General features: G+C 42.3%; 2 protein-coding genes across 8 annotated transcripts in view; both read left to right on the top strand.

The window, feature by feature from the left end:
- The first annotated feature begins 1,145 nt into the window (after positions 1 to 1,145).
- On the top strand, positions 1,146 to 2,762 carry TMEM256 (transmembrane protein 256). Its single transcript, XM_003768776.4, has 4 exons — positions 1,146 to 1,276; positions 1,638 to 1,669; positions 2,038 to 2,118; positions 2,416 to 2,762. The coding sequence occupies exons 1-4, from the start codon at positions 1,192 to 1,194 to the stop codon at positions 2,557 to 2,559; spliced, it is 342 nt and encodes a 113-aa protein (XP_003768824.1). The 5' UTR covers positions 1,146 to 1,191; the 3' UTR covers positions 2,560 to 2,762.
- A 5,607-nt stretch (positions 2,763 to 8,369) lies between these two features.
- PLSCR3 (phospholipid scramblase 3) overlaps positions 8,370 to 13,959 on the top strand; it is a 34,129-nt gene continuing 28,539 nt past the window's right edge. For 6 of the 7 annotated variants that reach the window (XR_004233753.1, XR_004233751.1, XR_004233754.1 and 3 more), the window contains exons 1-6: positions 8,370 to 8,737; positions 9,102 to 9,298; positions 9,977 to 10,019; positions 11,588 to 11,808; positions 12,084 to 12,245; positions 13,718 to 13,879. Coding sequence is in view for 3 of the 7 variants with exons in the window: in XM_031965424.1 (XP_031821284.1) it covers positions 8,731 to 8,737; positions 9,102 to 9,298; positions 9,977 to 10,019; positions 11,588 to 11,808; positions 12,084 to 12,245; positions 13,718 to 13,879 (792 nt within the window). In the remaining 4 variants the exon portion in view is untranslated. The remainder of the gene's footprint in view (positions 8,738 to 9,101; positions 9,299 to 9,976; positions 10,020 to 11,587; positions 11,809 to 12,083; positions 12,246 to 13,717; positions 13,880 to 13,959) is intronic. The other variant, XM_003768774.4, reaches the window with a different exon arrangement.

Here is a 13,959-nt window from a genome sequence, read left to right as displayed (position 1 = left end):
CGGATTTAGGGATGGGGATGGGGGGAGAGTTTGGAGTTTTGGGATTTGAGGGTGGGGGGAAAGTTGAATTGAAGGGAGAGTTAGGTTGGAATTTAGTAAAGAGGGAGAAGGGACACTTGGTTCGAGTAAGGGGGAAAATCAGGGAGATTGAGGTGTTTTTTGGGTTGCGATTCCAACCGGGTAGGGGATTGGGTTGGTTTAGAGGTGTTGGGATGGGGAAGGAGAGGGGGAGGTGTTCCCTGGGGTGGTGGGGTAGAGGGAGGGGAATGGTGGGGGGTTGGTGTTGGGGGGGTTTTTTTTGAGGCCGGGTTCATTTTGGGAGGGAGGGGGGGAGGAGAGGGTTTGAGTGTTTTCTTTAATTTTGGAGTGTTTCTTTCTTTTTTATAGGAGGTTTTTCGTTTGATTTTTTTTTGTTTTATTTTTTTTTTTTCCCTTTTTTTCTTTTGTTTCTTCATATTTGGTTTGGTGTTTTCTTTTTTTTTACTTTTCCCACTGTTTTTGAACGTGGAAGGGGAGCGGGACGGAGGTGAAGAAAGGAGGAAGGGGAGGGGAGTGAATAATAAAATTTGGTTGAATGGGCCCAGTTTGGATGGGAGAGATGAGATGGGGAGAAATGGCACCAGACAAGTGGGGCTGAAGTGAGAAGATGGGTGCTTGGTTGGGAAGGGGGTTTCTTTTGGACATTTCTCCCCCCTAGACACTGGGGGCCTTAGGGATTGGGATTGGGGAGGGACAGGACAGGGTGTTGGGGCTCCCGAACTTGGTAGAGGGCAAGGGCGCCCAACTGGGGGAGCCGGGGGAGGAAAAAGGACTTGGCCTCTGGGCAGGAGGAGGGCAGGGGGTGGGTGGAGTTAAAAGAAAACCAAAAATCTCTCCAAAGGTTGGGTTTTTGGTGGGGGGAGTTTCGCAGGGGAGGACTTGGACGAGTCCAGCCTTAGGTGGTGTTCTCCCGCCCACCCCCTGCCATTTCTAATTGGCTTTCCGTTCTTCCGCCCGCAGGGCGTCTCCGCCATTCATCAGCAGCTTCACAAACAATCTTTTCTACTTGGTTGAGGGGTGAAGGTGGTAGACGCTAAAATTAGCACAGTCGGGATTGGGTAGTGGAAGACCTCATTTGCATAGATGACTGGGATTGGCCAGACTCTAGGATCTATGATCCGGAATTCCTCCATCCGGTGACCTTCTAGTGCCATGGCTGGACTCGGTGCCGCTTTTCGCCGTTTAGGCGCTGTGTCCGGAGCCAGTGCCTTGGGGCTGGCCACTTACGGAGCGCATGGTCAGGGGGCCTGGGCGAGGCTTCAGTTATGGCTGTAGATCTGAGAGGGAGAGGGCTGGGAGTAGGGGTCTGGAAGGGGGTGACTTTAAAGGATCAAATGGGCATTTAGGGCGTATTAAACTAAGTGAAGGTGGATTTAAAAGTCTGGTTCCAGCATGTCCTTGACCACCTTTATGGGTTAAGAGGTTTCGAAACAAAAGACCCCCCCCCTTTTTTTTTTTTTTTTTTTTTTTTGCCTAATCAGAAGCCTGCAAGTCGGGGCCCATTTGAAGGTTCCCTTTATAAACCCAGGCGTGGTCTCGATTTCATAAAGTGCTTGCATTGGTGAATCGGTATAAATTTCTGCTTTTCTCCTTCACAGGTGCGAACATCCGGGATTCATATCATAAGGAGGTAAAAAAAGAGCTGCCCCATTTTTGCTGCTGTCCTGGGTCTTGGGGGTGGGGAGTGAGGGAGTTGGTGTTAGTCCTCTTCTGCAGTAATTCTGAAGAGAAGAGCCCAGAAGCCCTAGTTATTGGGGCCACCGAAAGAATTTGGGATGGATAAACCAAAATGTGGAGGGGGGTGGGGGGGTGGGACTACTTGCCTGTTGCTCCGTGGGGGAGGGGTTCTAGAAACCTGGTTATTTCTTAGGGAAGGTAGGAGGACCACGGGCTGTGATAGACTAGGGAAGGTTTAGGACAGTGGAGAGGGAATTTATAGATCTACATTTATGAATTCCTGAGAAAAATGCAATTCTTGTATTTCCTTTCATCTTTTAGCTTTTTGAGAAAACCAACAAACACCACTTCTTCCATAGTCTGGCTTTGCTCTGCGTCCCCCTCTGCAGCAAGCCAGTTTGGGTAAGTTTCAGGATGCCTCCACACCTGTTCATCTTCTGGCCTGCCCAGATGTCCATTCCACCAAAAGCTTATTTTCAGAGAGGAACAAGAGATACCTTTATTGGGGCAGCGAATGCTGTGACTGGGCAGGGCTGGAGGAATGAGCCAATGAGAGGGAGAGTATGGAGGAATGAATCAAAGACTGAAGATTTGTGGGAAGATTCTCATATCACAGGAGGAATAGACCTCTGGTAATCCCGTATTCCCAGTTCCTGCATTTCATAATTTCACATTCCTGTCTTTTCCTTTTATTCCCAGGCAGGGACTCTGCTTACCTCTGGGATCTCATTCTTCTGTGGCAGCTTTTATTATCAGGCCCTGACAGAAGACACTAAGGCAATGTCAATTGCCCCTGTGGGGGGCTGCCTGCTTATTCTTGGCTGGCTTGCCCTAACTCTTTGAAGTTCTTCCCCTGTGATGTCCTAGGGACCAATCTTCAGACTATCCTCTTTAGGAATGAAGCCACGAGCCAATTTTTGTAAAGGTACTGTTCCTGGGAGAAGCCAGTGTCAGATGGGATGCTGGGAACTTGATTTTTCCATCTTTGCTTGTGTTTTGCTTGGAGATTCAGAATGAGAAGACAATTAAAAATGGAGTGTAGAAAACTTGGCATCTTTATTGATCTCATGGGGTGGCAGGGTGTGGGAGGAATCTGACTTGAGGGACTCTCTTCAGGATATTCTTTCCTTTGGTGATCTCATTTTCTAGGCTAGCATCATCTATTATCCTTACACCCTTGGTTTTCTTGTCTGGTCTGATAGGTTCAGCTGCTAACATTACACAAATGACTCTCATTAATCTCTCTCCAATTCCAAACCTACCATACCAACTTCCCATTAGATATTTCTACATTACCACACTGAGCATGTCTAAAACAATCTTTCCCAAGAACATATCATGTCTTCAAATTTTCCATAAAGGGTAGCTCTGTCTCCCAGATGTCTAGGTTTGTAAACTTAAATTCATTTTTATCTTTTTCCATTTCCTCAAACTCCATATCAAATTGCTGTCTTATCAATTGTACCTCATTGACCTCCCTCATACTCAATTCCCTCTTTCTATTCAAACTGCTACTAATCCAGGACTTCATCACCTCCTATTGGGTTATTGTAATAAACCTCCTAATTGACCTTCCTGATTCCAGTCTCTCCTTTCTTCAGACAGCTCCCAAAATAATCTTTAGTTCAAACAAGTACTGTGCCTTAGAAATCTGTCCTGCTCTGACATTCTGTGAATCTACATCTAAAGCTAATATATTCATCTTCCTTCTTGTATGTTACTAATTCCACCATTTTTAAAGTCAAGGTTGAAACTTTGGTGTTTTTGTTTCCTTTCTCATCTGCTTCTGTGCACCAAATCTTGTCCATTCTGTCTTCAAAATACCTCCAGCAAATAGCTCCTGCTTATTATTGTGGGTGAGATAAGAAGAGAGTTTGACATGTACATAGATAAATTTATTCATTAATTTCAAGAAGAAAAGAACACAAACAATTGAGGGCCAGGGGGTTAAGAAAACCTCCTTTTGAAGGAGATAGCATTTAAGCTACTTGGAAATAAATTCCAAACATAGGGAACTACCCATTCTAAGGCACAGAGAAAGCAGAAGATGGCAGAGGTTTGACAATGTTGTAACTTTTGGCTCATCTATCTGGGGTGCTCCAAATGCCCCATCCCTTTCACAGTTGCATCCTTTCCTGACATGTTTTAAGTTGTCTGGTTAGTATATCAAGACCTAAGCTCAAGAACCCCTTTATCATCAACCTTAGGTAGCCCTCCACCTCTACCTCAGAAGGGCTGCTTTGGTATGCCTGCTCATTTGGTGTCTTTGACCATTCCTAATCCTCTTGATTAAGAATTAGAGAAAGAAGAAACCTATAATGTTCAGGCTAGCCCTCTGAAGCTCCTCCAAATGGGCCTTGGTTTCAGCAGAATAATCACCACCAGAAGAGTCAGGTATAAAGTCCAAAGTCTTTATTATCTCCTTTACCATCTGTCTCCTTTGCCTGAGGCCAGGCTAGCTTTCTGGGGGACCTTCAAATGGGCCTTGGTCTCAGTGGAGGAATGTAGGAGGCAGGAGAGCCACCAGGATGGTGGAAGATGGAATGTCTCTCTTTTAGTCCTTGTCGGCTCATATACCTTATTGTAATTACATCATTACAGCATACTGATTTTGGGTGAACACAGAGAACCATTACATCACCATGCTAAGTACCAAGTATATATGTAAACTAGATAACCATTGTCTCAAAAATTCATCTGAATTACCACCTTGTTTCAAGTATACTTCTCCAGAGTTCTGGCTCTGGAGAAACAAGTCTGGCTCTTTTATTTTTTATGGCTCACCTTATGACAAATCTCTCTTTACTTTCTACTTGAGGACCATCCTTGATGGGATCCCTTACTCACCAGAGCTATTTCTGGTTGTGGATATATGCTAAATAAGCTGGTTGCTTTTCTAGCTTCCTTCCTCTGCATTTCTTGACTCTCTCTGCCTCATGGGTATTTCTCTTGCAGTTCCCTTACCCCTTGACCTCGGAAGCAGAGTCTGTAGGGGAGGGACAAACCACATCACTTTCTTAACTTTTTATAGCTTCTAGGACAAAATAAAAACTTTTGGACAGGCATTTAAGGTCTTCCCTAATCTGTCTCTAACCTACCCTGACATTATTTCATATTCTTCCCCTTCATGTCCCAATCTGTTTTAAAGTGAATTAATAACTTCTCCAATTTGGCATTTCACATCCATTGCTCACTTCTATGCATTTAAACAAACTCTCTCATCTGGATTGTACTCTCTTCTTATTTCAACCTCCCAAAATAATAATCTTCTAAACTAAGTTATCATCTCACATATCACCTCCTTCAAAAGCCTGCTTTGTTACAATAGACTCAAGTTGTCTCCCCCCTCCTCTTATATATGTTGAATCTCATGTTTAATAGTTCCTGGGTGGGAGGGTGATGATGGAAGTTTTAAATTTTATTTTGTCTTTTATATGCTCGACACCTAGTAAATAAATACAGTAAGTATTAACATTTGTTGAAGTGAATCTGAGGCATGTCCTTGTGAATTCTATTTCCACAAAATTTTTTTTTTTTTACATCTATGCCCTCCTTTCTATTTTTACTGCAACCACCTCCTGATGCTCAGTGTCTCTCATAATTTCAATTCAGTTGTGTTACCACTGTTAGAGTAATCATCAGATGCTCAGGTGTAATCATGTCATTCCTCTTCTCAAAAACCTCTAGTGATTCCCTAAAAGTTACTACATAAAGTCTAGCCTTCTTAATCTGATATTTAAATCCTGCTCGATCTGATTCCAATTTGCTTTTCCACCCTTATCTTACTCTATTCCCCTTCCTATAGTCTACATCCCATCCCAATTCCTTGAAACTGCTACAGTTTCCTGTCTTATTACATTATTGCTTATTGTATTTCTTTGGCCTGAAATTTCCTTCATGGCAATCTTTTCCTTGTCTGAATTCTCATATTTGTATCTTCCATTTTCACACTCAACCTTGATTCCAGTTGTTTATATTTGAGTCACATCTCCCCTGACATATTTATGTTCCACTACACTCCCCTCCAGCACAATGCCTGCACATAGTAAGTGCTTAGTAAATGAGAATCAATGTAATTGAATGAAAATAGGTAGGGCAGCTAGATGGCTCAGTGCAGAGAGCTGCACTAGAATCAAGAGGACCTGAGTTTAAAATTGACCTCAGACATTTAACACTTACTAGTTGAGTGGCTCTGGGCAAGTCACTTAACTCCAATTTCCTGGCAAAAGAAAAAAAAAGGGGGCTATGAAAATAGAGACAAAAGTCTAAGATCCTAGAAACTTTTTTTTTTTTTTTTTTTTTTTACTGAGGCAATCTGGATTAAGTGACTTGTGCAGGGTCACACAGCTAGGAAGTGTCTTGAGACCGGATTTGAACTCAGGTGCTCCTGAATTCAGGGCTGGTCCTAGAAACATTTTAAAGACAGAATGGACAAGACTTCCACTTGAAGGTGGAAGAGAAAGAGGAGGAAAAAATGCCAAAATTGCAAACAAGTTTAACCTTGAAATGGAAGAATTCATAATAGCCTAAAAAGGAAGATGAATATCTTGATTTTAGATGTATCCAATAAACCAATAAGAAGTATTTATTCAGCAGCTATTATGTGCCAGACACATCTAAAGGCTGGAAATATGGATACAAAAAAGTGAAATAATTCCTACTCTGAAGATTCTCGATTTGCATGAGGGAGATTACAACATGTACATATATGAAAGAAATTGGGTATCTGGTATTCCTTCTTCTCCCTCTCCCTCCAGTCACAGTTAACATTGAGGGATGTTATCACAGGTTAATCACAGAGGTGCTAATGAGATAACATGATGTTCACACCTGGGAGAACACTTTCTGTATTGCAATTAAAGGGAACCTGGCCATTGGATGAGCAAGATGAGGTGATGTATCAAATGAGATAATATTTGTAAAAAAGAAATTAGCTAATACTTGTAATAATAATAGTTAACATTTGCATAGTGCCTCCTATGCACTATTCTAAACTTTATTTCATTTGATCCTGACAACTGGTTTGGTAAGTAGGTGCTATTATTATCCCCATTTTAAAGTTGAAGAAATTGAGGCAAATGGAAGTTAACTTGCCCAGACATAACTAGTCATACATATAGGCCAGATTGGAACTCAGATTTTTTTGACTCTAGGGCTTACTTAGTACAATACCTGACACATACATAGTAGATACTATATGAATGCTTATCCCTCCCCCCCTTACATGAATCTATTGAATAAATACAATTTAAATGCAGTTATTAAATAATAAAGTTGTCAGTAAGGAAGGGCACTAGCAATTGGGGAGGTCAGAAAAAGGTGGTACCTGAGCCAACAGAATTCTATGTAGATTCAGAATATCAGAACTGGAAGGGTCTTCAATGACAATTTGCTTAGTTTATTTTATAGAAGAGATCACTGAAGCTCAGGGAGAAGAAACAGTTTGACCACATCCACCTAGTTAGAGCCTCCAAGAACCCAGGTTTCCAAATTTCCTTTCAGATCTTCTACACTACCTCTTTTGAGTTTTTAATAAAGATGTACAACTTAGGGGAGTCTGTAGGATAGGGAAAAATAGTCTCATTGTGTGAGCTAAAGACCAGCAGATATGGGTGTGGGAAACGTACATAGTAGGTGGTTGATAAAGATTGACTGATTCACTCTTAAGCGCCATGTGAGAGTTAGGAAGGGAATCAAAATACATGAAATGGTTTCAGAGGTCATAGTTCCCGTATTCACCAGTAGGGGACGCTGCAGTCATGTGATGGAAGTATGCATACAGTGTGGCGACTCCTCCAAACCACAGTAACTTTTTCCAGAAAACTCACTCCCTTTTCTGCATATCAGTATCCCGCCCTCCATTTTAGGATTGGTCAATTTGCATATCGACATCCAACACCCTAAGGTTGGCCAGTTAGCATAGGTGGGCTCTCTATAAGCCGCCACCCCCAACCTAGTACCGGGGGAGGGGAGGGGCACCATCTTCCTGCAGAAGAAACTGGCCCCGACCCTTTCATTGCCCCTTTTACAAAGCTGGCTCTTCTCGTCCGAGGCAGAGAGCATGTGCTAAATAAATACAACTTGGCTGATTCATGTCTCAAATGTGTGTTCTCCCCCTCCTTCCGCCTCTGCACTACTAGAATGACTCACTGAGCAAGAACCAAGGTGCCTGCAGGCGCTCCCCAAACGAGTCACCTCCTGATGTCTGCGGCTCAGTTGCTTGAGTGTTTGGCCACTAGCTCTCACAGCCTCACACATTTAGAGCAGAAGAGGAAGAAGGAGAGAGGCTGCGGGCAGGGAGAGCTGGTCTTTCCTCCTTTCCCTGCTCCGACCTCTCTCCCTCCCGTTTCCATTCTCCCCGCCGGCGGGGGAGATCCGGAAAGAAGGGGAAGGGTGGGAAGGGACTCAAGCAGGCGGCTGCGTGTCCTCCCTTTTCCCACCCTGCCCGGAGGGCCGGCCCTGGAGTTCTGGCCTAGCCAGACATGTAGGCGGTGGAGAGTTGGAGGGCTCGGTAGGATCTGGATATAGTTGTCCCCTCCCGAACCCTCCTGGGATTCCCGGCAAACCTGGAATTCGGGGCTGCCCTTTGTAAGCCGGGACCATTAGATAGGGCGGGGAGGGAAGTCGAGCAGGGCGGGACGGGGGGGAGGAAGGGAGGGATGCGGGGGGGAGGGATAAGAGAACAAAGAGACGGGCCAGTGGAGGGATCTAGGACTGGCGAGGCTGGGACCCAGGGGTTCCAGGACATACGGGTCCCTCGTAGGGCTGCTGCTTCTCCCTCCCATCTGCCCACCTCCAGTCCCCGCCGACATTTCGGATTCCTGCGTCCACTTTTCCTGTTTCTCTGAGCGAGCCGCAGCCCCGACCCCGCCTTTCTCCTGGTCCCAGATTTATACCTCTGCTACACCTCCTGGCTCCCCCTTCTCTTTTTCTCTGTACACTTTTCCTCCTCGGCTCTTTCTCTAGAAGACACTCCTCGAGGGACATCGACATCCCACTGATAGCACCCCCTCCATGGCAGGTAAGGGTATCCTCCATGGAGGAATTCCTAGGGCAGGATGGTTTCTGGACAGGGATGGGAGGGATTCTATCAGAGGGATAAGGGAGGATGGGCAGACCTCCAGTTATCCTTCATTCTCTTATCTCTTAACCTTTGACTTGAAAGCTGGTGAAGGAAGGAATGGGATATCAAGGGAGACATCTTCTGAGAACGTAGTTGAATCTTCTCTCTGTTCTCCCTCCCCCATCTTTGTCTCCAGGTGTTTAATTGTTTTTTAATTTCTTCCTTCCTCTGTGTGTTTTCCCCTTAGTTCTGTGGGGAACTTAAAAAAGGTAAGAAGGTCGCTCTACTCACTGTTTCCTTCTTCCATGTCACCTTCCTACAGGTTATATACCCCCCAAAGGCTATGCCCCATCACCCCCATACCCAGTGACCTCATATTCCAACCCTGCACCTGCCCCAGGCCACATTGTCAACCTCTTCCCTTCCCCTGGCCCTGTGGCCCCCTTGGAACCAGAACCAGTTACTGTTCCCTTTCTGCAGTTGCCTGGAGTCCCTTCTGGCCTGGAATTCCTTATACAGGTGAGTTAGAAATATGGGGGAGGAAGGCTCTGTGATCTGGATCCTAAGTCTTTTTCTCACACACATTATTTCATGTAGTCCTTACACTGTGATATTCAATAGGTTAAATCCAAATATTATATAAGTGAGTTAGAAATAGGAGGGAGGAAGGTTCTGTGAGAGACTTAGGATCCAGATCACATTATTTCATGTAATCCTTACAGTGTTCAATAGGTTAAATACAAATATTATGCTTTAGCTAAGGAAATAGAGATTGTAGTTTGTTACTTGGGTGGGATGGAACAGTGATACAAAATGAATTATATATATATATATATATATATATATATATATATATATATATATATATTATAGTCCTTGGCTTCAAGGAGTTTATACTCTGATAAAAGAGATAAGATCATGTATAATGTAAGTGACATGAGAGGTATAAAGTTCTAGAGAATAAAAAGGAGAAAAACTTACTTTTGAAAGGAGATTGTGGTAGTAATGAATCAGGAAAAAGTTCTAGGAAGAAGAGCTAAAGTCTTAAAGGATGAATAGAATTTGCACAAGTTGGGGAGGAAGAACTAAAAAGTGCATGAAAGAGAAAGTAATAGGGAATATAGCTGGAAATTTAGGCTTTCTTTCTAGCTCTGTGGGGTAGCAGAGAAGCATGTCTGTATATGTGTCTCTTCCTAGATTGATCAGATCCTGATTCATCAGAAGATTGAGCGGGTGAAGGGTAAGTGGGTTATGATTGTGCCCAGATATAGAAAATGATAGATTGGAGAATGGTTGAAGTAGGAGCTGGGAAAGGAAATTTCATGGTTAGAAATTAGTAGGATAAAAATGAGGGGAACCTGCATCTTCTTCTCGTCATTTTATCAGCTCCCCATAGGTTCACTTATCATCTTTAGGCCAATTACTCCCAGATATATGTATATCTATAGTCCTAGAATCCCTCAGTTGTATTCTTTCCTAATAGACAATTGGACATTTTCTTTTAAAATTTTTTTTTGTTGTTGATATCTTTTGTTTTTATATCACCATCATTTTACAATGCTTTATTTTCTCATTTCCTCCCCTCAGTGATGAATCCCTAATAACAAAGAATAAAAAAGAAAGGAAAAAAGTTGTAGTTCAGCAAAACTAAGCAACATAGAAACCAAGTCCAACGTTGTTGGCATCATTCCACACTCCTCACTTCTAAAAAGACAGGAAATTACATTATATATATTTCAATGTAATGTTCAGTTTCAATTTATTTTATCCACTTACATTGTTTAAGTATTCATGAATACTGTTTTTCTGGTTTTGCTTGTGTGTATTGATCTTACTCTTCTTATGATTCTCTATATTCTTTACATCATTTCTTATATCAGAGTAATATTCCACTGTTCTTATACCCCACACGGCACATTGCCAATCTGATATCCCATGGGCATTTTAAGGTTAGCAATTGTCAAACAGAGTTCATTATCTGTTCTCTGCCCCAACCTCCATTCTTTCTGATATCCTTATTTTTGCTGAAGATACCACTCTTATAGACAAAGCTTCAGAGGTGTCCTTTTCTTTCTTTCTTACTCTGTATATGCAAATCAGTTGCCAAATCTTGTTCATTCTACCTTTCCCACACCTCTCCCATCTGTCTCATCACATCTGGCCTGAACTACCACAAGAATCTCTGATCAGTCTCTTTGCATCCAGTTTCTCCTCACCCAATCTACAATTCTGCCAAAAGTTTGACCTTGTTATTCCTCTGTTCATAAGTTCCAGTAGCTCTCAATTGCTCCTTAGATAATTGTCATTTAAAGCCCTTTACATTCTGACTCCAGTCTCTCTTTCCTGGATTATTTCATTTTACTCTTCTTCACAAACTCTGTTCCAAGAAATTGGCTTGCTTTCTGTTACCTCATAGAGAGCATTATATCTTCTGCCTCATTGCCTTTGCTAGAATTTCCCCCTTACCTTTAGTTTATAGAATCCCTAAATTCCTTCCATGCTAAGCTCAATCTTGTATGAAAAACCTGCTTGACTTGTTCTCTCATCATCAGATATTTCTTTGCTTATATTTGGTACTTTTTTTTCATATTTTTTCTTCACAACTCCCAATAGATTGCTATTCCCAGAGGGCAGGAACAATTTAATTTTTATCCTTGTTTCATAATCAGCATAATGTCTAGTAAATAGCAAGTTCTTAGTAAAGGCTTATTGAATGAGTGAATGAATGAATGGAAGTAACCTCAGAAATTTAGTGCTAATGTCCCTGTATTTTCTTCTCCCCACTGCCATCTTGCCTCTTGCTCTTAGCATTTTTTGGCTGGGATATCTGTAACCGATATGAGCTACATTCTGGAGCAGGGATACTACTGGGCCAGGCAGTTGAGGAAAGCAGCTGCTGTGCCCGTCTCTGCTGTGGGGCTCGCCGGCCCATGCGTATCCGTGTGGCTGATCCCAGGAATCGTGAGGTCCTGCACTTAATCCGACCTCTGCATTGTGGGTCCTGCAGCTGTCCCTGTTGCCTTCAGGAGGTGGGCCTGGATGTCTGAGACTTTAGGAGAACTAGGGTTTGTGGACTACTTAGAGGTAGAATCCAAAAAAGTGATGGGAAAAATAATTGGAATCTGGGAGATGGAAGTCTAGAACTAGGGATGTTGAGGCTGGGGGAACTAGATTGAGAGACTGAGAGGTCTTAAATCTGGTAGTCTTCTTCTACCATGAGTACAGACCCACAAAGAAACTGGGGCCTGGATTGGGGACTGGAAAGCTTGAAACCTATAGTGATTCTGTCTTCTCATGGCCTTAGCTGGAAGTACAGGCTCCCCCTGGCACAACTGTTGGGCATGTACTACAGACTTGGCATCCCTTCCTGCCCAAGTTCTCAATTCAGGATGCAGATCGCCAGACACTGCTTCGAGTTGTGGGGCCATGCTGTGCCTGTGGTTGTGGCAGTGACACCAACTTTGAGGTAGGGATTAAGAGGCAGGAATTATGACAATGGAATTCAGAGAACCAATGAGAACTCTGGGATTTAATATTGTATACCACATAAAACAGTCTTGTTCCCTTCTGTAAACAGAGAAGTACTCAACAGTCTAACATACTTATCTTGATGATCTAAAATGGTCACTCCTAGAAAGCAAGACAGCCAATTCTAAGATCTCTAATACCAACATCAAAATCCAATATGGTTGCCACTATAATAAAGATAGTTTCCTTCATAAGACGGTAGTCCCTACAGCCCAATACAATGGCTATTTCTGTGACCTGCTGTGTAACATGCCAATACTTGTCAAAGTAGCTACTTTCTGGTAATGATGTTTTAATGGACTTTGGAAAAAGAACTTATAGTTTTTGCTGTCTTTTTAGAGAAGATTTTTATTACAATAATACTGGTTTAGCATTCCATTGGTTGTCCAGTATCTGCCAGGAAGAAAAACCATTTTGCAGTACACAAGCTCACAAGCATTGGCATTCAATTGATTTCATAAGAAAGTCAATTTAGTAGTCTGCAATGACCGTAATAGGCCACCTAGTCCAACCTTTATTTTACAGGTAAGACTGATGAGATTCATAAAAGTATTTAATCCTTCTCCTTTTTTAATTAAAAAAAAAAAAAAGTACTTACTCATCACCAAAATCACAAGATTTGGAAAAGAATTTTGGTCTGTATCTAATATAACCCCTTCATTTTAAGATTAAAGAACTGATCCCAGGTATATATCCCAGCATCATAATATCAATAACTAATAACTATTCAGTCACTAAATAGTTAAAAATTAATTACTTTAACTTGTGCCAGATCACATAGGTAGTATGTAGCAAAACTGAGATTCAAACTTAGATTCTGGGAATACAAAGATATCTTTATATCTTTGATAATGTTGTTGTATTAGCTGAAATAGCTGCTCTCAGCTTATAATTTAATGATGAGATATAATGTATACCAAAAATAAGTATGATACAGAATTACATATTATGGAACCAGAGTTAGATTTCTGGATAAAGTGTTTTAGAAAATGTTTAAGGAGGAAAACAAAATGGGAAGGGTGGGGCTTGAAATGGCAAAGGCTATAGTCGAGCTGAAATGTGACTGTGTTCACTATTATCTCCAAACAGAAGAATTTTCAGGAACTCTAAGAATCAGTTCAAAAGCAGTAGCTTTGGGATAAATAAAAGAGCTTCTTTGCAACACCATATCTGTGCTGTAAATGAAGGTAATTACTCCAAAGAAGTACAAAAATATTTGAGGGACTTAGATCAGTTTATAAATAATAGTTCCATAAATTTAAGATTGTCCAAAGCCTGTTTTTTTGTTTTTTAGCAATTCATTGTGGACCTGTCAGTGTTCTAGCCAAGGGACAAGAGGGGGTAGATTTCTCATACAGAAAATACTCTCTTTCATGCCTCATGGCTCATCAGTTCCCTCCTGGTCATCAGGTGAAGACCAAGGATGAATCTCGGAGTGTGGGTCGGATCAGTAAACAGTGGGGAGGCATTGTGCCAGAGGCCCTCACTGATGCAGACCAGTTTGGCCTCCAGTTCCCCCTGGACCTTGATGTTCGATTGAAGGCTGTGCTACTGGGGGCAGCCTTTCTCATTGTGAGTGCTCATATCCTATGCTCTCTCTCATCTCTTTTGGGGTGTCTTGTTTATTTTCAAGGGTATGGGATTTAGGGTGG

Source organism: Sarcophilus harrisii, chromosome 4, assembly GCF_902635505.1.
Source record: "Sarcophilus harrisii chromosome 4, mSarHar1.11, whole genome shotgun sequence".
Lineage (NCBI taxonomy): Eukaryota > Metazoa > Chordata > Mammalia > Dasyuromorphia > Dasyuridae > Sarcophilus > Sarcophilus harrisii.
This window is presented reverse-complemented; position numbering and strand designations above follow the sequence as displayed.